The following is a 17,653-nucleotide window of genomic DNA, read 5'->3' as shown; positions in this document are numbered from 1 at the left end:
CATGGAGGGTGGTGGTGCTGGTGGTGCTTATCTTAATTCAATCTCTCCCAAAGCAGACCAACCTAAATTCAATGTACCAGCAGGACTCCGATTAGGTGCCATCCCTTCCCACCTCCAGCTCCCCAGATACATCTGGTCTTGCCTTATCTTGCCCTTCCTCGGGGCTGAATTAGAGTTGTTGCTCACAGCTCAGTGATGGAAGCAAATCAAATTCTCCCTTTTCTTACAAGGGAGAAATGATCCTTCTGGCAAAGCCAGCTGCAGCTGCACTGAACAGGGAGAGGAGGGAGGGATGCAGAGGCTCACCCTTCAGGTCTGGACCCTGGAACGGCTCAGGCTGTGACCCCCAGCCCTTCTCGATGGGGCTGGCACCTCCAGAGCACTCCCCAGTGCCAGGGTGGGTGGCCCAGCTCAGCAGGAACCCTGGCTCTGGGGAAGGCTGAGAGGTGCTCTGGGACACTCAGGTGAGGCAGGGGGTCCTGGGTGGGGGGAACAGAGGGGCAACCCCTCACCCCAGCACACTCCTGTGCTCAGGACCACCTCATCCTCACTGGGCTACCTATGGCCATGGACATTCAGGGGTGACTTGCTGGGTGAAGGGATGCCTCTGCCATGGGCAGAGCAGCTGGGTTACTCATGTGGAAGAAAGGCTGGGTGCACACAGTTTATTAGAGCTCTGGTTAAGCAGAAGAGTCCCCCAGCAAAGGTGAGGAAAAGAAAAGAGGCCACAGTTTCACCTGAAGCAGGTTTGGGTTTTTCCCCATTCCCGTGGTAGCTGGATGGGTTCAAATACAAAGCAGGTTTTCTCAGGGGTCCCTAACCCCATGCAAAGGTGCATGGACCAGCAAGGACCAGCACTGGCCCTTGAACACACCAACAGGTCTGAACAACACACACAACACTTGCTGAGGGAGACCCAACCCAGCCATGGCAGAGCGGGAGGGTGGGCAGGCACCTGTGGCAGTGGCAATGAAGGTGACATGAAGAATGGCTGCAATGTCAAACCAGATGGTCCTCAGGAACGTCACAGCCCCAGGCAGACAGAGCCAGGCCTGGACACATTTTTTTCTGCCATTTCTCACGTGTTTACTCCCCTCTGCCATGCACCCATCCCAGCAGCTCATGCTCTGCTCTGCCTCTTCCTTCCCTGGCTTTGTGCAAGCTTTGGCCACAGCTACGAGCAGCTCTGGGTCCCTCCTGGGGACTGGAAATTGCCAAGCATCATGGTCCTGGTAAGCCAGGGGATGCACCTGGCCTGCAGGACCTTAGGTAGGACATGGCTCTGGAGCATGGTGGCAGAGCTTTCCCAAGAGAAACAACCCCTGGACAAGGCTGCAGGGAGCCCTGGAGCTCCCCCCTCCTCCTCCTCCCTTCCTGCAGAGCGAACAGCCAGCCACTGCCCAGCTGAGGCTGCAGCCATTCCTGGGCTCTGTGGTCCATCTTCACCCGGCAGCCCAGCTTGCCCTGGAGCTGGCGAAGAGCTGAGCGTGTCTCAGCTGCCTCAGGTGGTTTTCAGCTTGAGCACCTTGGAAAGCGGCTCCTTGGCGCTGGAGTAGAGCAGGAAGGAGCCCTCAGCGGTGTGAAACGCCTCCCAGTCTCTGCAGCCGACCGTGGGGAGCTGGTGGGCTGCCACGAAGCCTTCGTAGCCTTGCCACCTGCACGGGGAAGGCAGTCAGCTCTGGGGACACCGGGGACAGGCAGGGGAGCTGAGCCATGGCGCTGCCAGCTCCCATCTCCCTGCTGTGCTTCAGGGTGGGATGGCCCTCACTGGGGCTTCCCACTCCTGCCTGACAACAGGGAGCAAGCCTCCTGAAAACAGGGAGCAAGCCTCCTGAAAATGGGGAACAAGCCCCCTGAAAACAGGGAACAAGCCTTCTGAAAATGGGGAACAAGCCCCCTGAAAACAGGGAACAAGCCTTCTGAAAATGGGGAACAAGCTTCCTGAAAGCAGGGAGCAATCCTCCTGAAAGCAGGGAGCAATCCTCCTGAAAATGGGGAACAAGCCCCCTGAAAACAGGGAACAAGCCTCCTGAAAATGGGGAACAAGCCCCCTGAAAACAGGGAACAAGCCTTCTGAAAATGGGGAACAAGCTTCCTGAAAGCAGGGAGCAATCCTCCTGAAAGCAGGGAGCAATCCTCCTGAAAGCAGGGAAAAAGCCTCCTGGAAACAGGGAACAAGCCCCCTGAAAACAGGGAACAATCCTCCTGAAAACAGGGAACAATCCTCCTGAAAACAGGGAGCAAGCCTCCTGAAAACGGGGAGCAAGCCCCCTGAAAACGGGGAGCAAGCCCCCTGAAAACGGGGAACAAGCCTTCTGAAAATGGGGAACAAGCCCCCTGAAAACAGGGAACAAGCCTTCTGAAAATGGGGAACAAACTTCCTGAAAGCAGGGAGCAATCCTCCTGAAAATGGGGAAAAAGCCTCCTGGAAACAGGGAACAAGCCCCCTGAAAACAGGGAACAATCCTCCTGAAAACAGGGAACAATCCTGAAAACAGGGAACAATCCTCCTGAAAACGGGGAGCAAGCCTCCTGAAAAGGGGGAACAAGCCTCCCAAAAATAAGAAACAAGCCTCCTGAAAAGAGGGAGCAATCCTCCTGAAAACAGGGAGCAATCCTGACAACAGGGAGCAATCCTGACAACAGGGAGCAATCCTCCTGACAACAGGGAGCAATCCTCCTGACAACAGGGAGCAATCCTGAAAACAGGGAGCAATCCTCCTGACAACAGGGAGCAGAAAGCAGGGAAGAAGCCTCCTGGAAGCAGGGAAGGAGCCTCCCCATGCTCCCTGGGCAGTGCCCCAGGCTGTGCCCACGCAGGGTGGCTCCCCCGAGCCGTGCCTGTGCCTGCCCTCTGCAGTACCTGTAGATGATGCTGTTGACAGAGAAGGTGAAGCCATCGAAGGAGTTGGCCACCACCAGGAAAGAGTCGTCTCCCACCGAGAAGAACTCCCAGTCCAGGGCACTGGGGATGAGAGGAGCAGAAGGGCAGGTGACACGACCCCTGTGTGGCCACCCACCCCGATCTCTGCCACCCTGAGGACACACAGAAAACCCTGCTCTTCCCAGGCTACTCCTGGAAGAAATCCACCCTCATTCCCAAATCCAGGCCCTTCTCCCAGCTCCCACTGGGATTTGATGCCAAGGAGCCATCACCCATCACCCTTCCCACCAGTCTCAGTCCCTAGGAGAGTGAAGCCTGCAGGAACCCTCCAGGAAACAAGCAAGTGTAGTTTTAAACTGGAAGAAGAGAGGCCCTGGCACAGGTTGCCCAGAGCAGTTGTGTCTGCCCCATCCCTGGAAGTCCCCAAGGCCAGGTTGGATGGGACTTGGAGCAACCTGGGATAGTGGAAGGTGTCCCTGCCCATGGCAAGGGTTGGAATGGGATGGGCTTTAAGGTCTCTTCCCACCCAAACCATTCTGGGATTCTATGAGACCTTTGGGTTGCTCAGGGGAAGGACACAGACCTAGGAGCACCCTGAATCCCTGCACAGGTACCTGTAGGTGAGAAGGTCCTGGAATTTCACAAACATCTGGGCTGTGATGTTCAGCTCATAGATGGAGGAGTTGATGGCATAGAAGTTGGAGGGTGCTGGCATCCCGCTGTCATAGCTGTGGCTGTTGGCAACAGCCAGAAAGACTCTGTCCCCAATGTGAAAAACCTCCCAGTCAGCTGCACCAAATGTCTGTGGGGAAGGAGGCCATGAGAAGCTGGATGTGGCTGCCCTGTCCAAACACAGAGGGGGGACTGAGGAGCAGTGGCCAAGCCTTACCAGGATAGACTGGAAGAGCTGGAAAGAGCCACTGAGCCAGATGTAGATGTGTGAGTAGATCTTAGTGGACGTGCCATTGAATGTGTTAGCTACAGCCAGGAAGGAATATGGCCCGATGGTGAAGAATTCCCAGTCGTAGGCTCCAGAGGTGGGAATGGTCTGGTTGGTTTCAAACAGCCCTGTCCTGGGGTTCCACCTGTATATCACGCTGTCTATGTTGTGGTTGTTCCCTGGGGGGGGACAGATGTGCACCATCAGGGAAAGCAATTCCTGCTTTGTGGAGGAAACAAGACCCCAAAACAGGCTCAGTTACACGAGTATTTACCAGCAGGTCACAAGGCTGTTTGCAAGTGACCTGTTGCTCCCCAAGCAGTAGCCAAAGAGATTCTACAGCCTCCATCCCTACTAAAGGCCCCCTCCATCCCCACCGAGTGTCTCCATTCCTAGAGCCTCCATCCCATGGAACACACCAACAGCTTCTCCCAAGTGCACAGCAGCAGCTTTGTGGCAGCCCTGGCAGAGGAGGAGCAGGCACAAGCAGCACTCCAGAGGCTTCCAGCCAGCATCCCAGTGTGGACAAGCTCTGCTGGCTGTCCCACAGGGTGGCCCTGTGTACCAGGGCCAGTCCCAGCTGTGTCCCTGTGCCACAGCACATGTCACAGTTGAGATGGCCACAACACACAGAGTATCACCACACAATTTCAGAAAGCTTCAACCCATATAGAATAACACCACATCAGAAGGCTTCAAGTGTCTGCCCTTTCAGTCCTTTAGCCCAGCCTTTTATCCCCTCACGTTGCTGCAGTGCCCCTGTGTGCCCTCTGTTCCCTTTGGTGGTTGCTCAGTGCACTGGGCACTCCATGGCTCATTGTGTCAGTGCTGCTCACAGCTGTGCCACTGGGGATGAGGCTCAGCCCATCCCAATCACCACACACTGTGTGCCTACACCCCTAAGCTCCTGATATTTGGGGCTTCCCCTCTGCCCTAAAGCACATGCTCCATCCAGCTCCTGGGCTCTGCTCAAGCATCTCCACCTCATGCCTGTGTGGGACCCAGCAGGCTTTAAATCCTCAATGCAACAAGGACTTGGACAAAGAAAGGCTGCAGGAAGAGTGGGAATGGCCACACGGATAAGTGGCAGCTCCTCAGGGACTGAACCTCCAGTCCACTCTGAGGGAAACCCCAGTTTGGCTTGGCCATGATGGTCTCAACCCCTGTGTGATGTGCACGGCTGGCAAAGGGACCACACTGCCACAAGGGAAGGTCTCATCCAAAGTGACCCTGATGGACTCCAGCAGGTGACACAGGGACTTTCCAGCCCAGCCCACAGGTGCCAAGGAACCTGCTGCCAGCTCTGAGCCTGGTGCCAGAGGCGCTGATGCCCCCGAGGCAGCCCTGGTGGCAGGGAAGGAGCCACTGGCCATCATCTGAACCCAGCTGGGAGAATCCCACAGAGCCAGGGCTGTGCTCCCAACCAAGGGCTGCACATCCCAGCCCAGAACAGCTGCCTGGGGAGGGGAATCAGGCTGGATCACATCTAAAGGTCAGCTGGCTCTCTCTCAGTTTCCTGCATGCCCACAAGGCTGAGGATCTGGCCTCACAAAAGGCTCCACCTGTGGCACTACCAGGTTATGTAATACTGGGGATAAAAATGAAAAGGAGAAAGATCCAGCACAGACACCATCCCCACTCCTGTCCTTGTCCCCTGCAGTCAGAAACCCAGAGGGTGAATGTGTCAGCCACTTCCCCAAAAGCTTTTTTTCTCCTCTGCAAGGCTTCGGGGGTCCTGGGGGAGCCCAGGCTGGCAGCTGTGTGCTCACCTCCCCTGCACTCATTCCACCTGCCATGGCCCCAGCCACCACCCTGCAGGGAGCACGAGGGGCTGGTACCTTCTCTGTGGTTGACCACGGCCAGGAAAGCCTCTCCCTCGATGGCAAAGGCCTCCCAGTCCCTGGCGCTGTGCGTGGCGATCCGCTGGTGCGCCACAAACTTCGCCTTCCTGCGGCTCCACTTGAAGATGACAGAGAACTCCTGACCCCTCTCATTCTGCTCAAAATTCGCCACTGCCAGGAAGATCTGGAAAAGCCAGGATGGCTTGGTTTTCTCCTCTCAAAGGAGCACGGGCAAGAAAATGCAGGGGGAAGTGGGGTGGAGGTGGCTGGTGTGGGACAAGATGGCCCTGGTTGGGGTCCTTGAGGTGTCCCCAAGCTGCACAAAGTGGGGACAGGGACCCGATGGCCTGTGGGGGTCCTTGTGCACGGCAGGGGCACAATTGGCAGCCAGGAGCTCTTAGACAAGGAGAGGGAGAGCAGAGATGCCAGCACTCATTCCCTCCAGCCCCAGGAATGGGGAGCTTGGACATGAAATGCACTGGGGAAGGAGGGAGGTTCAGCTGAAAAACCCTCCTGTAAGCAAAAGTGGTTCAAACAAAAAAAAAGGCGGGTGTGATAATGATAACAATGACAATAATTATAACGATTCCCTGAGACAAAACATTTCCCATACCAAGAAACCCCTGTGAAAGTGCAGAGACAAGAGTGGTGCAGCAGAGATGGCCAAGTGCAAGGCAGAGAGCACACCCAAGCTCTGTCATGTTGGCTCTGTGCCACTCCAGTGTCCTTCAGATGGAGCAGCAGAGATTATGCCCCAGTTTGGGCCACAAAGAGGCACAGGGCCATAGCCCACAGTGAGGAAAGAGTCAGTGGGGCTGCCTCCTGCCTCCTGGCCTGTACAGCACCAGGGCTTTGTTCAGCCAAGGTGTAGCCACCCCCAGGGACAGGGCTGTGCTGGGCTGTCCCCCTGTCCCCCCACAAAAGCTGAATCCCCAGCTCTGTTCTCTCTGCAAGCACCAGTCCAGGGACCCTTTTTGAGAGATCTCCAGAAACAGCTTCAGTGGGAAGAGAAACACCCTGGGGACAAAGCCAGGATGGGTCATGACAGAGGGGGAACAATCCCAGCTTCCCTGGGAGCCCTGCACGGAGCTGGCTCTCAGCAGATGGCTTTCCTGGGGTTCCTCCAAAGTGACAAGTAGCTTCCCAAGGAGAGGAACCAGGCAAATCCTCTGCTCAAGCCCCAAGGCAGATTGCCTAGGGGAGAAGAGGTAGTTCTGAAGTCCTGGAATAGTTTAAAAGCAAGAGAGTTTAAAAATGCAGCAGGTTGGACTCAGTGAGTCTTGAGAGGGAACTGCAGGCCCTGATGGCTCTTGAAGACCCCAGGAGATCTCCAAGATGCAGTTACCTACACTCTCTAAACCACACCCAAGGCTCCGGGCTCAGAGAATCCAATGTTGGGCATCTGCAGTTTAATGTACTGAAACACAGGGGCACCTTCCTGGCAGACTCACCTTCTTCCCAATGGTGAAATACTTCCAGGACTGAGCCTGGTGGGTGGGGATGTTCTGGTAGTGCACAAACTTCCCGTCGGTCCACCTGTAGATGGCCGATCCCGGGGGCGTGATCCTGTTGGCCATGGCTGCAAACAGTCCCACCTTTGGGATGCTGAACACCTCAATGCCCATTGTCTCCGAGTTGGTCACCAGGTTCTGGTGTTCCTCCACGTAGTCCAGCCTGTGTTGGACTGGGAGCCCACAAAAAAAAGAGGGATGAGGTTAAAACCAGGTAATTTTAGCTGGAGAGCAGCCCCACGAGGGCTGGCTCAGTGGCACCAGCTGCTGTGCAGAGCTTCGTGGGGAAAATGAAGGTTCTGCTGACACTGGGGGTGAAGGGGGTGGTGAGAGGCTGACTGCAGCACATCCAGCCCCATCCAGCCCTGCCTGTTTTCCAGCAGAGCTGTGTCTTCTGGGAGCAGGAAAGAGCCCCATGCCACGGATTTTGACCACTTTGATATATTTATCCTCAAGAGAAAAAGGAGGAGGTGACAGCAGGAGAGGTTAGAGAAGACTAAGATGGAATTAATGGCAGAAATTGGAGCAGAAACCTCCAGAGCAGTCCCGATGGCAGATGGATGGGCACTAGAAGGGACAAATGGCAGAAGGAGCAGTGTTGGTGGCACCAAGGGGCACAGGTCAGTAAGACCCCAGCATGAGCTCTCCTTGGGGAAACAAGGACACTGTGCCAATCCTGATGACTTCCAGAGGCAGGGAAGGATAGGGGGTCCAGTCACTGCTACCTGCTGTGGGAAACAAATGGCTCATCCAAACCCACCCTGAGGGTATCAGAACAAGAAAAACACTGGGAGAGGAGGGACAGGAAGGACAGTTCAGTTAGAGACATATCCCATCCTCCATGTCCTCTCCAGGGATCCTGGGAGACAGCCTGGAGTGAGTGAGAGTGCCAGTGGATGAAATCCATCTCATTACTGAAGAACACCCATCCAACCCAGGCTCTGGCTGCCTTTCCCACTTTGGTACTCCCACTGTTTTCCTTACAAAGTGTCCCACCAGAGCCCGGATGACACTGAGACCTGTGTCTGCCACGCTTCCAATTACCCCCAGTATTTCTGGCAGCTGAATTACTTACCTACTTATACTTTCCCCTTATCCATCCCACAAATGCTTCAGCACTGGGGCAGCGCCCCAACACCCTGAGCACGGCTCTCCGTGGGGTGAGCTGTCCTGCTCAGACAGAACAGGAGCTCATCCTGCTCAGAAAATTCCCAGGAGGGACAGATCATGTGGAGAAGGTGGAGGGACCACAGACACACTTGAATCCAGAGGTGCTCTGGAAGCATCATGGGCACCAAGAGCAAAGCAAAGCCTGGCCAAGCAGAGGAGAGACAGAGGGACACCCCAGCCCCTCACTGCTGCTGATTCCCATCCCAAAGTGGTCTCTGGGGCAAATCTCTGCTGCTGCAAGGGTCTCCTTCTCTCCCCAAGAGTGCCAGAACCTCCCCAGGGGTACCTTCCAGCATGGAGACCCAGGTGCTGCCGTTGCAGAGGTACAGCCCTCGCCGAGAGGCGTTGAACCAGAACTGAGCCTTCTCCTGCTTGGAGCAGCGTGGCCGAGCCCCCAGGGTCACCTTCATGTCAGCCTCTGGGCACGGAGAGGAGGCAGGCAGGAGCCTCTTAGTGCACACAGTGGAGAGCAGAGAGGCAGGAGAGGCCAATGTCCTGGCCTCATCCTGGTGATGGGCATCAGGCAGTGGGGAAAATGGAATCCCAGCACAAATCTGGGAAGCCACAGACTGAAGCAACCCAGTCTGTGTGAGACCACTGACACAAACCCAAGGACCCAGGCAGGGCCACTCTGTCTATCCAGGGAGATTTTGGCCAGGGATCCCAACACACACATTGCAAACCACAGAGTGCTGGGAACACCCTCTTCCCCTCTGCTCCTGCTTCGTTCCCAGCCCCATGCAAAGACCCCTCCTGACAGAGGTGGAGGGGACCAACAGAGCCCGTGCCGTGGGGGCACTGACCGTAGGGGTATTTGAGCACCTCGTTGCTCACTGGCCTCGCAGGGACATCCTGGAGGACACTGGGGACAGAGAGCGTTGCTACTTTGAAGTTCACGGCGTGGCATATCCGGGGGGTGGCATCAGCTCCTGGCAGCAGGACAAGCTGTCTCAGCAAGCCCTGGGAAAGTGGGAGCAGAGGGATGGAGACCAAGTCCCACAAGATCACAGAATGGGAACTGCAGGTAGTCCACGCCTTGGATTTCCTGCCTGAGTTCTGCTTGTTGCTCTCCCTCCTGGGATGCAGAAGTGTCCACGAGATTCATGCACATCTGTCCCCAGATGCTCAGCTGGGGCAATCTAACAGCTGATGTAAGGAGAGCACTGGCACGGGGCCTTGCAGTGCCTCCACACGGGAAGGACACACAGCCACCTCTGCCTCCTGTGGTGTGGCCCAAGCCCTGGCAGCGTAGGGGTCTGAGAGAGGGCTGTGGGTCATCCCATGGCCAGCCACGAGCACCCCTGAGCCCAGCTGGGCACCCCTGGACAGCCCACAGCACGGGGAGCCTACCGTGAACATGCCTTTCCTCCTCTGCCGGTTGCCCAGGTAGAAGGTGGCTCTCCTCACCGACAGCGAGGCTGGAAATGGTGTCTCCACCACCCTGGGGATGGGCAGAGAAGAGCTTTCACAGAAGAGGACAATTTCACAGCATTTACCAGTGGCCAGAGGAGATGCTGTAGAGGGACATCACCCTGCCCACCCTCCCAGCGCTGCCCCAACCTACACATCCTTGGGGATGCTGCAGTCCACTGTCAAGGAGAAGGACTGCCCGGAGACAGCCAGGATGAGCGTGTGCCACTGGTTGTCGGAGAGGGACACGTTGGGGAAGGTGACGCGGGTCTGCCAGCCGCCGGCGCGCTCCTGGCTCCAGAAGAGGAAGTGCAGCTTGTCGGGGGCGTAGCGCAGCCCCACCAGGACGCTGGGGCTCTCCTCCACCATCAGCGTGAAGATGTACTCGTTCCTCTGCGGGAGGGCAGGGGCTGCCACCGGCGGGGTTGCTCCGTGCCCGCTCCGAGCCCGCTCCGAGCCCGCTCCGTGCCCGCTCCGTGCCCGCTCCGTGCCCGCTCCGTGCCCGCTCCCAGCCCGCTCCCAGCCCGCTCCGTGCCCGCTCCGTGCCCGCTCCGTGCCCGCTCCGTGCCCGCTCCCAGCCCGCTCCCAGCCCGCTCCGTGCCCGCTCCCAGCCCGCTCCGTGCCCGCTCCCAGCCCGCTCCGTGCCCTCTCCGTGCCCGCTCCGTGCCCGCTCCGTGCCCGCCCGCTCCGTGCCCGCTCCATTCCCGCTCCATTCCCGCTCCGTTCCCGCTCCCAGCCCGTTCCGTGCCCGCTCCGTTCCCGCTCCCAGCCCGCTCCGTGCCCGCTCCCAGCCCGCTCCGAGCCCGCTCCCAGCCCGCTCCGTTCCCGCTCCCAGCCCGCTCCGTTCCCGCTCCGTTCCCGCTCCGTTCCCGCTCCCAGCCCGCTCCGTGCCCGCTCCGTGCCCGCTCCGAGCCCGCTCCGTGCCCGCTCCGTTCCCGTTCCGTGCCCGCTCCGTGCCCGCTCCGTGCCCGCTCCCAGCCCGCTCCGTGCCCGCTCCGAGCCCGCTCCGTGCCCGCTCCCAGCCCGCTCCGAGCCCGCTCCCAGCCCGCTCCGTGCCCGCTCCGAGCCCGCTCCGTGCCCGCTCCCAGCCCGCTCCGTTCCCGCTCCGTTCCCGCTCCGAGCCCGCTCCGTGCCCGCTCCGTGCCCGCTCCGTGCCCGCTCCCAGCCCGCTCCCAGCCCGCTCCCAGCCCGCTCCGAGCCCGCTCCCAGCCCGCTCCGTGCCCGCTCCCAGCCCACTCCCAGCCCGTTCCGTGCCCGCTCCCAGCCCGCTCCGTGCCCGCTCCGAGCCTGCTCCGTGCCCGCTCCGTGCCCGCTCCCAGCCCGCTCCGTGCCCGCTCCGTGCCCGCTCCCAGCCCGCTCCGTGCCCGCTCCCAGCCCGCTCCGTGCCCGCTCCGAGCCCGCTCCCAGCCCGCTCCGTGCCCGCTCCGTGCCCGCTCCGTGCCCGCTCCGTGCCCGCTCCCAGCCCGCTCCGTGCCCGTTCCGTGCCCGTTCCGTGCCCGCTCCCAGCCCGCTCCGTGCCCGCTCCCAGCCCGCTCCGTGCCCGCTCCCAGCCCGCTCCGAGCCCGCTCCGTGCCCGCTCCGTGCCCGCTCCCAGCCCGCTCCCAGCCCGCTCCCAGCCCGTTCCGTGCCCCTTCCGAGCCCGTTCCGTGCCCGCTCCGTGCCCGTTCCGTGCCCGCTCCGTTCCCGCTCCGTGCCCGCTCCGTGCCCGCTCCGTGCCCGCTCCGTGCCGCGCTCACCTTGGCGGGGCGGCGCCGCGCCCGCAGCGTGACGATGAGGGAGAACTCCTCGGGGAAGCGGTCGCAGTGGATGAAGAGCCGCGAGGCGGGGAAGCCCAGGGCGCGGGGCCGCGCGGCCGAGAGCTGCAAGCCGCGCACCCCCTGCACCTGGAAGACCCGCATGCCCCGGGCCGGCCCCCCGGCCGGCACCGCCTCCGACAGGATGTCCAGCGGGCGCAGGTCTGTGCCGAGAGACAGCGGAGTCATTGATCCCGCCCCGTCCCGCTGTGGGACGGGGAATCCTGGCGCTGGCTGAGCGGCAGGATGGGCTGGCGTGCCGCAGCAGCCTGCCGGCCCGAGCCCGAGGGTGCCCCGAGCCCCTGCTCCAGAGCCAGAGGTGAGATGTGCCGTTCAGACACAAGGTTGGCATCTCCATCGCCACAGCAGGAGCACCGAGCGTGCAGAACCATGTCGCTGATGGAGCTCTGAATGCTGACACTGGAGCTGGGACCTGCCAGCCAGGCAGCCCCAGGCTGCCAGCAGCTCCCTCGGGATCCAGCGGCACCAGCAGCCGGAGCCAGCAGAGCAGGCAGGGATCCGGTACCACACACTTGCTCTCAGGGCAGCCACCCGTCCCCACCTCTGTCCACGGGGCAGTGGGGACAGTTCCACCCCTCCAGTCCCGTTCAGGCTCTCCCAACCCAGCCCTAATTGCACACACGCACACGCACTCTCCCAGCAGGCACCAAAACCACTCATTATAAATAATTACCCTCTCCCCAGAGAAGAGAACGCCGTGCCCAGCCCCAGGGCATCGCCCGGTGAGAGCACACAGTACAACAGCACCAGAAAGTGCCACCCCACGGAGCACTGCCAGGTCCGACATCTCGGCACAGGAAGGGCTGGAGCAGCTGTGGGGACTTCTCCGACCTTCCTGGCCTCGGACCCTCCTGGTTTTATTTTTGAATGCTTTTCTAGCAGAGAAGAGAGATGGTGCCCAAGAGATGAAGCAGCACTTGGCTACACTAAAACATCCCTGATTCCATCCCACCCCGCTGAGACCTGGCTTTTAGCTCCAATTTGTACTAATAAATCCGGGCTGCTGGGGCACAGCGGGAGGGCTGGGAAGGAGGGAGCTGCGAGCAAGGCTGGGCTGTGTGAATCCAAACCAGCTGGAGAAGGGAAGCGCTTCCTCCAGCCACGCCTGGCCAGCCCGGTTCCAGGTGGGCAGAGCAAGGAGGAATCTGCTCAATGTGGCTCTATCCAGACCAGAGCAGGGAGATGGGTGAGGTCCTGCCCACCCTGGCGGCCCTATGTGCCCCCCTGCCCGCCCCACTGCTGGTTTAAGCTGTTCCTAAAGCAAAGTCTTGGTGGGGGAGTTTTAACTGGAACAGCTTATTTCAGAAATGTATCACTCGGGCAACGGCCAGTTCCTATTTTTCCCAGCAAAAAGTACAAGCTGAACTCGGGCTTGGATTTGCTGGGGGTTCAGGAGCCCCCAGTTGCCCCTGAGGTGGTGAGGAAGAGATGGGGGAGAGCTCAGCTGGGACTGGAGGTGGTGTGCCAGGAAGGGGCCAAGCCCTAAGGCCAAACCCAAATCCCTAAATCCAAAGATCTGCCTCCCACATCCATCACTGCTAAGGCTGGCAGAGCAGCTGGGGTGCTCCAGCCCAGCTTGGGCAGCACAGGTGGTGTCAGGGGGCCTCGTGCTGGGGTCCCCAGGATGATGCTGGAGCCTCGGCACCCCCAGGATCCCTCCAGCCAAGGCTGCTTGGGAACAGCAGGGACATTCCCAGAGAGATTGGAGCACCTCAGGGAAGAGGCAGGGGGCAGAAACTCTCCAATCTCTCCCAGGTTTTCTTCTCACATCATCTGGGCTGTAACAAAAAGCGAATACAATTGCCATCAAACTGGGACAATCCCTAAGCACACAAAGCTTGGGCCCAAGCGGCCCCAAAAACTGAGCTCAGGCTTCGCTGCCCACACAGGGCAGGCACGGGGATGGGATGGCAGAGCCAGGGCAGGGAGATGCTCTCTGGCTCGGAAAATTGACACTGGAGCTGCCGGCTCCCGGCCGGGACGGTGGGACGGAAACTTTTGCTGCCGGGAGGGTGGGGGCTGTGCCTGTCAGAGCACAGAAGAGTCCGGGACAGGAGGGACTTTCCAGGGGGACTGCACGGCTCTCTTCTCCTTCTTCCAGTCCTTCCCCTGCCCTCCCTCTGCCTCCAGCAGAACCTGGGACAACGCTTGTGCAACAGGGGCGGACACAGCTCTCCCCGCAGCTCCCAGAGGGCTGGCCGCTCCCCCGTTGGCACTGTGGGGGCTGCAGGCACGGGGATGACCCCCAACACCCTGCCACCACCCACGGGTGCTGGCAGCCTGCAGCCCCGGAGGCATCTCTGTCACTCGGTGCGCTTGAGCGGACACCGAGCACCGAAACACCGGGGCTGGGCTTACCAGCGAGGGGCTGAGCCACCGGGGCACAGCGCAGCTTCTGCGGGCAGCGTGGGGAGAGCATCCCAGCGGCGCAATTCCCCAGCAGTGAGCCCCTGGCCCGGAGCTGCCCCCGCCCTCCGCTCCTACCTGTGCAGTGCTGCCACGTCCTGCCGCCCCGCACGGAGCCCCCGCCGCTGGCCCAGCGCAGCAGAACGACCCAGAGCAGCAGCGGCGCCGCCATCGGGGGCTGCCCCGGGGGGTCCATCCACCGGGAGCCCCCCGCCGCCGCTGCCGCCGCCCCGCCGGCGCTGCTGGGCTCAGCGCCCCGGGGGCTCTCGCATGCTCCGCACCGGGATCCCCCGGAGCCCCGGCACCGCTCCGTCCTGCCCGGGGCCGTGTCAGCGCCCCAGGCTGCCGGAGCCCCGCTCCCTGCCCATGCTTCGCCTGGGCATCGCCCCCGGGGCACGGCCGGGGGGCTCCCGGGGCGGCCGCCGAGGCAGTGCCGGCTGCAGCCTGCACACAGACATTTAAATGAGAGGTCGGTGGTGGGAGAGGAGGAGTCCCGGCTCCTCCGAGAGCTTTTATCTTTTGCCCAGCCCTCTGGAAGGCGGCTTTGGGGAGGGATTTTTTAATCTTTTTTTTTGTTTGTTTGTTTTTTGGTTTTTTTTTTGCTTCCTTTCATTTTTGGTGATTCATTTTTCTGGGCTCACATGGGGGTAGGTGAGAGATTCACCCCTGCTTGCGGAGAACTGGGTGGGAACCCTCCTGCCCCTAAATGCATTGGTTTTCAGCTTGTATTGGATGAGAGGTCCTCTGATCCCTCTGGACCACTCCACCATTGCCAGATCCCAAAAACTGCATATTTCTCCCCCAATATTGTCCCAGGCAGGTGATGCACATCCCATGCCCCAGGCCAGGCTCCATCCCAAGGGCTGGCCACCACAGCCACAAAAATTCAGAAAGCCTCCAGGTTCTGCTGCTCCAAGGGAAGCACCAGCAGTGGGGAAGCTCCCTGCACACAGTGAGCTCTGCTGGGCTCCACCAGCCGCAGAACGAGTCTCTTCCATTCCCCAAACAATTGAAACAGGCTCCCACCCCCCTCGTCCCCACAGCCTTCCTGCAAGGCGAGCGCTAGAATAGAAAGCGGATGGCGAGGACCAAACGCCAAAAACTGTGTCACAAACTGGGGGTTTTGTCAGCGAGGAAGAGCCAGAGCTGGACCCGCAGCCATGTTCACTGTCAGTCTGTCCTCACCCCAAAATTGGCCCTGCTGGGACTGAGAGTGCAGCCCAAGGAGTGCAACCCGTGGTGGAGTGCAGCTCATGCCCACACTCGGTCCCAAATGCCAAGAGGAGCTGTTCTGAGCCCCACGAAGCCCAAGACACCAGAACGTTGGTGCCTCTGTCTCAGAGCCTGGAGAGTGGCTGTGTGCCTGTCCAGCAGCCCTAGCAGGGCTGCATGGAGCTCCCCTCTCCTAACAGCCTCCCTTTGGGCATCCCCCAAATTAGGGTTCTACCTGGATTGTGCTAAAACAGAGCTTAACCTCTCTGCAAGAGGTGAGGCACTGCTGTCTCCTCATCCTCATGCTAGGGATGGTGTCCAGTGGCACAGCCATAACCAAACCTGGGGCTCCCAAATGGTAGGTGGGGGTCCTGAATGGCACCTGGGAGTTCCAAGTGGCAGCTGGCAGCCCTGAATGGCAGCTGCTGGAGGTGAACACAAGCGATGAAGGAGGACAAACGATCCCATCTCCCCTGACAGGCACAGTGCCTCCCAATACTCCTCACAGCCTTGGGGAAACCCACCAGGACTGGGACTGGGAGCAGTCACCTCACTGGAACCCCAGGCCATGGGAAGATGAAGACTGGTGCTCCAAGCACGTCTGGCAGAGAGGTGGTGCATTGGAGGCGAGGCTCCCATCAGGCTGGACCTGGGGAAGGCATCACAAACAAGAATCAGAGCCACCACATTTCCCAGGGCTGCACACATGTGTCAAGTTAAGCATGGATTTGGGAGCTGGCAGAACTGCCCTGAGCAGGGGATGGATTTGGGGAAGGCTCCTGCTGAGGCTCTGCAAGGGTCCAGGGAGGGAGGGAAACTCCTGGCAGAGATTCTGAGTCCATTGGTTTACCAAAGGGGATGCAGTTACCTTTCAGTGCTTTCTTGGCCAAAAACAACAGTCGGTGGGGACATCTTCAGAGCCAAGAACATAGCTGTGGTGCCCCCTCGAGACACAGGGAGATCTGTGGACTTCCAGGCAAGAGGTGGAGGGACTGAAGCCCCCACCGATGAGCACAGAGGACACGGTGGGCTCAGGCTGCTGTTCAGCCACGTTAATGAACAGTCTCCAGGTGAGGACAGGGACATTGCAGGTCCTCAGGGTTTTCCCTTTGCTGGGCTAGGGGTGCTGGCGTGGCAGAAGATGGTGGAGTGGCTTGGCCAGTGGCCGGCGCTTTCCTCCCTGTCTGGGGAGCTGAGCTGTGATGTGAAGTAAGGACAGGGACACATCGCTCCCCGCTGTCACATTGGGACCAGGACCTGCTCCGTGTCCCCAGGACAGTAGGAAGTGGTCTGCAAAATAGCTCCTAAGCACACAGGCACACATTCCTGTGTGCAGAAGCAAACACGAGGGGATGAAATAAGAGACAAACAGTGAGACGTTTGCCTAATTCGCATGGGGCCTAAATAAAACCATGTGGTGGCTCCGAACAAAATGATCCTTGGGTTTTCACCAGAAAGGTTTGGCCATCCCTGGGTTAGGAAAGGTTGAGAAACCCATCTGTAGGCAATCCATTGCAAGCAGAGCTTTCACACAGGGGACAGTGTGAGGAGGGCACCTCATCAACGCCAGGGACCGCTGGACCCTGCACACGGGGGAACGTTCCTGCTCTTCCAAGGCTGTAACTCATTCCTTATTATTTGCAGACACAAAGCCGTGTTTCAGGGCTTCATGCCTTATTCATTTCAGTCTTTATTCCTGACATCTGTATGTAATCAGAGAACGCTTTAGGTTGGAAAAGACCTCTAAGTCCATCAAGTATTTTTCCCTGAAACGCAGCACAGGCATCAGCACGGGCAAAGCTTTGAGGGACCTCATAAGTAACTGATGGACAAATGCCCATCCCATGGTGTCCCCAGCTTTTGTCTGCTCTCCTGTCTGCACCAGCAGGTCAGCAGAGCCTGCCACACTCACATCCATGGGGACAGAGCTGGAGGTCAGTGATGAGTACATGGAGCTGGTCCCACCTGTGTGAGCAGCAGGGTGGACATCAGCCCTCTGGTATCAGTTATGAAGGGGATGGGGGGAATTTTCTCAGAGCGACATCCCAGATCGCAGTTCCCCAAACCACAGTTTGGGTTCAACGACTGGAACAACTTCCCCAGGATGGTGGGATGAAGTCTCCATCCTCAGCCGCTTCCAAGACTCCTCCCTTGTCACCTCTGCCCTTTCACCCAGGCTGAAAATCTTCCCTGTGTTTCCTGGAGTAACTTCAGCCCCCTGAGTCCAACCCACCATCACGAAGCAGAGTTCTGGCAAGAGATCTCCACACCAGGAAACCTGTCAGCATTGTACAGAAGCGCAAATGTCTTTAACCCCAACACCTTTCAAAAGCTGAATTCCCAGAAGTTTTGGAGAGGTTCTGCCAGGAAAAGTTTTGTGAAAGACTATGAGGATTGCAAAACGCACCGTTTTTAGGAAAACCACCAAAAAAAAGCACACAAAGCCGCCCCAGTGCAGCAAGTCC

The 17,653-nt window shown here is 59.3% G+C and overlaps 1 protein-coding gene across 1 annotated transcript; it reads right to left on the bottom strand.

Annotated features, from left to right (window-relative positions):
- Positions 1–650: 650 nt before the first annotated feature.
- Positions 651–14,163, bottom strand: TSPEAR (thrombospondin type laminin G domain and EAR repeats). The gene is made up of 12 exons (XM_077785550.2): positions 14,055–14,163; positions 11,493–11,713; positions 9,911–10,149; positions 9,697–9,787; positions 9,150–9,306; positions 8,633–8,764; positions 7,117–7,349; positions 5,663–5,849; positions 3,774–4,003; positions 3,499–3,686; positions 2,864–2,965; positions 651–1,655 (listed from the first exon to the last, which is right to left on the bottom strand). The coding sequence occupies exons 1-12, from the start codon at positions 14,146–14,148 to the stop codon at positions 1,502–1,504; spliced, it is 2,028 nt and encodes a 675-aa protein (XP_077641676.2). The 5' UTR covers positions 14,149–14,163; the 3' UTR covers positions 651–1,501.
- Between the last annotated feature and the right edge of the window lie 3,490 nt (positions 14,164–17,653).

The sequence above is a fragment of the Lonchura striata genome, chromosome 9 (assembly GCF_050655825.1).
Source record: "Lonchura striata isolate lonStrDom1 chromosome 9, ASM5065582v1, whole genome shotgun sequence".
NCBI lineage: Eukaryota > Metazoa > Chordata > Aves > Passeriformes > Estrildidae > Lonchura > Lonchura striata.
This window is presented reverse-complemented; position numbering and strand designations above follow the sequence as displayed.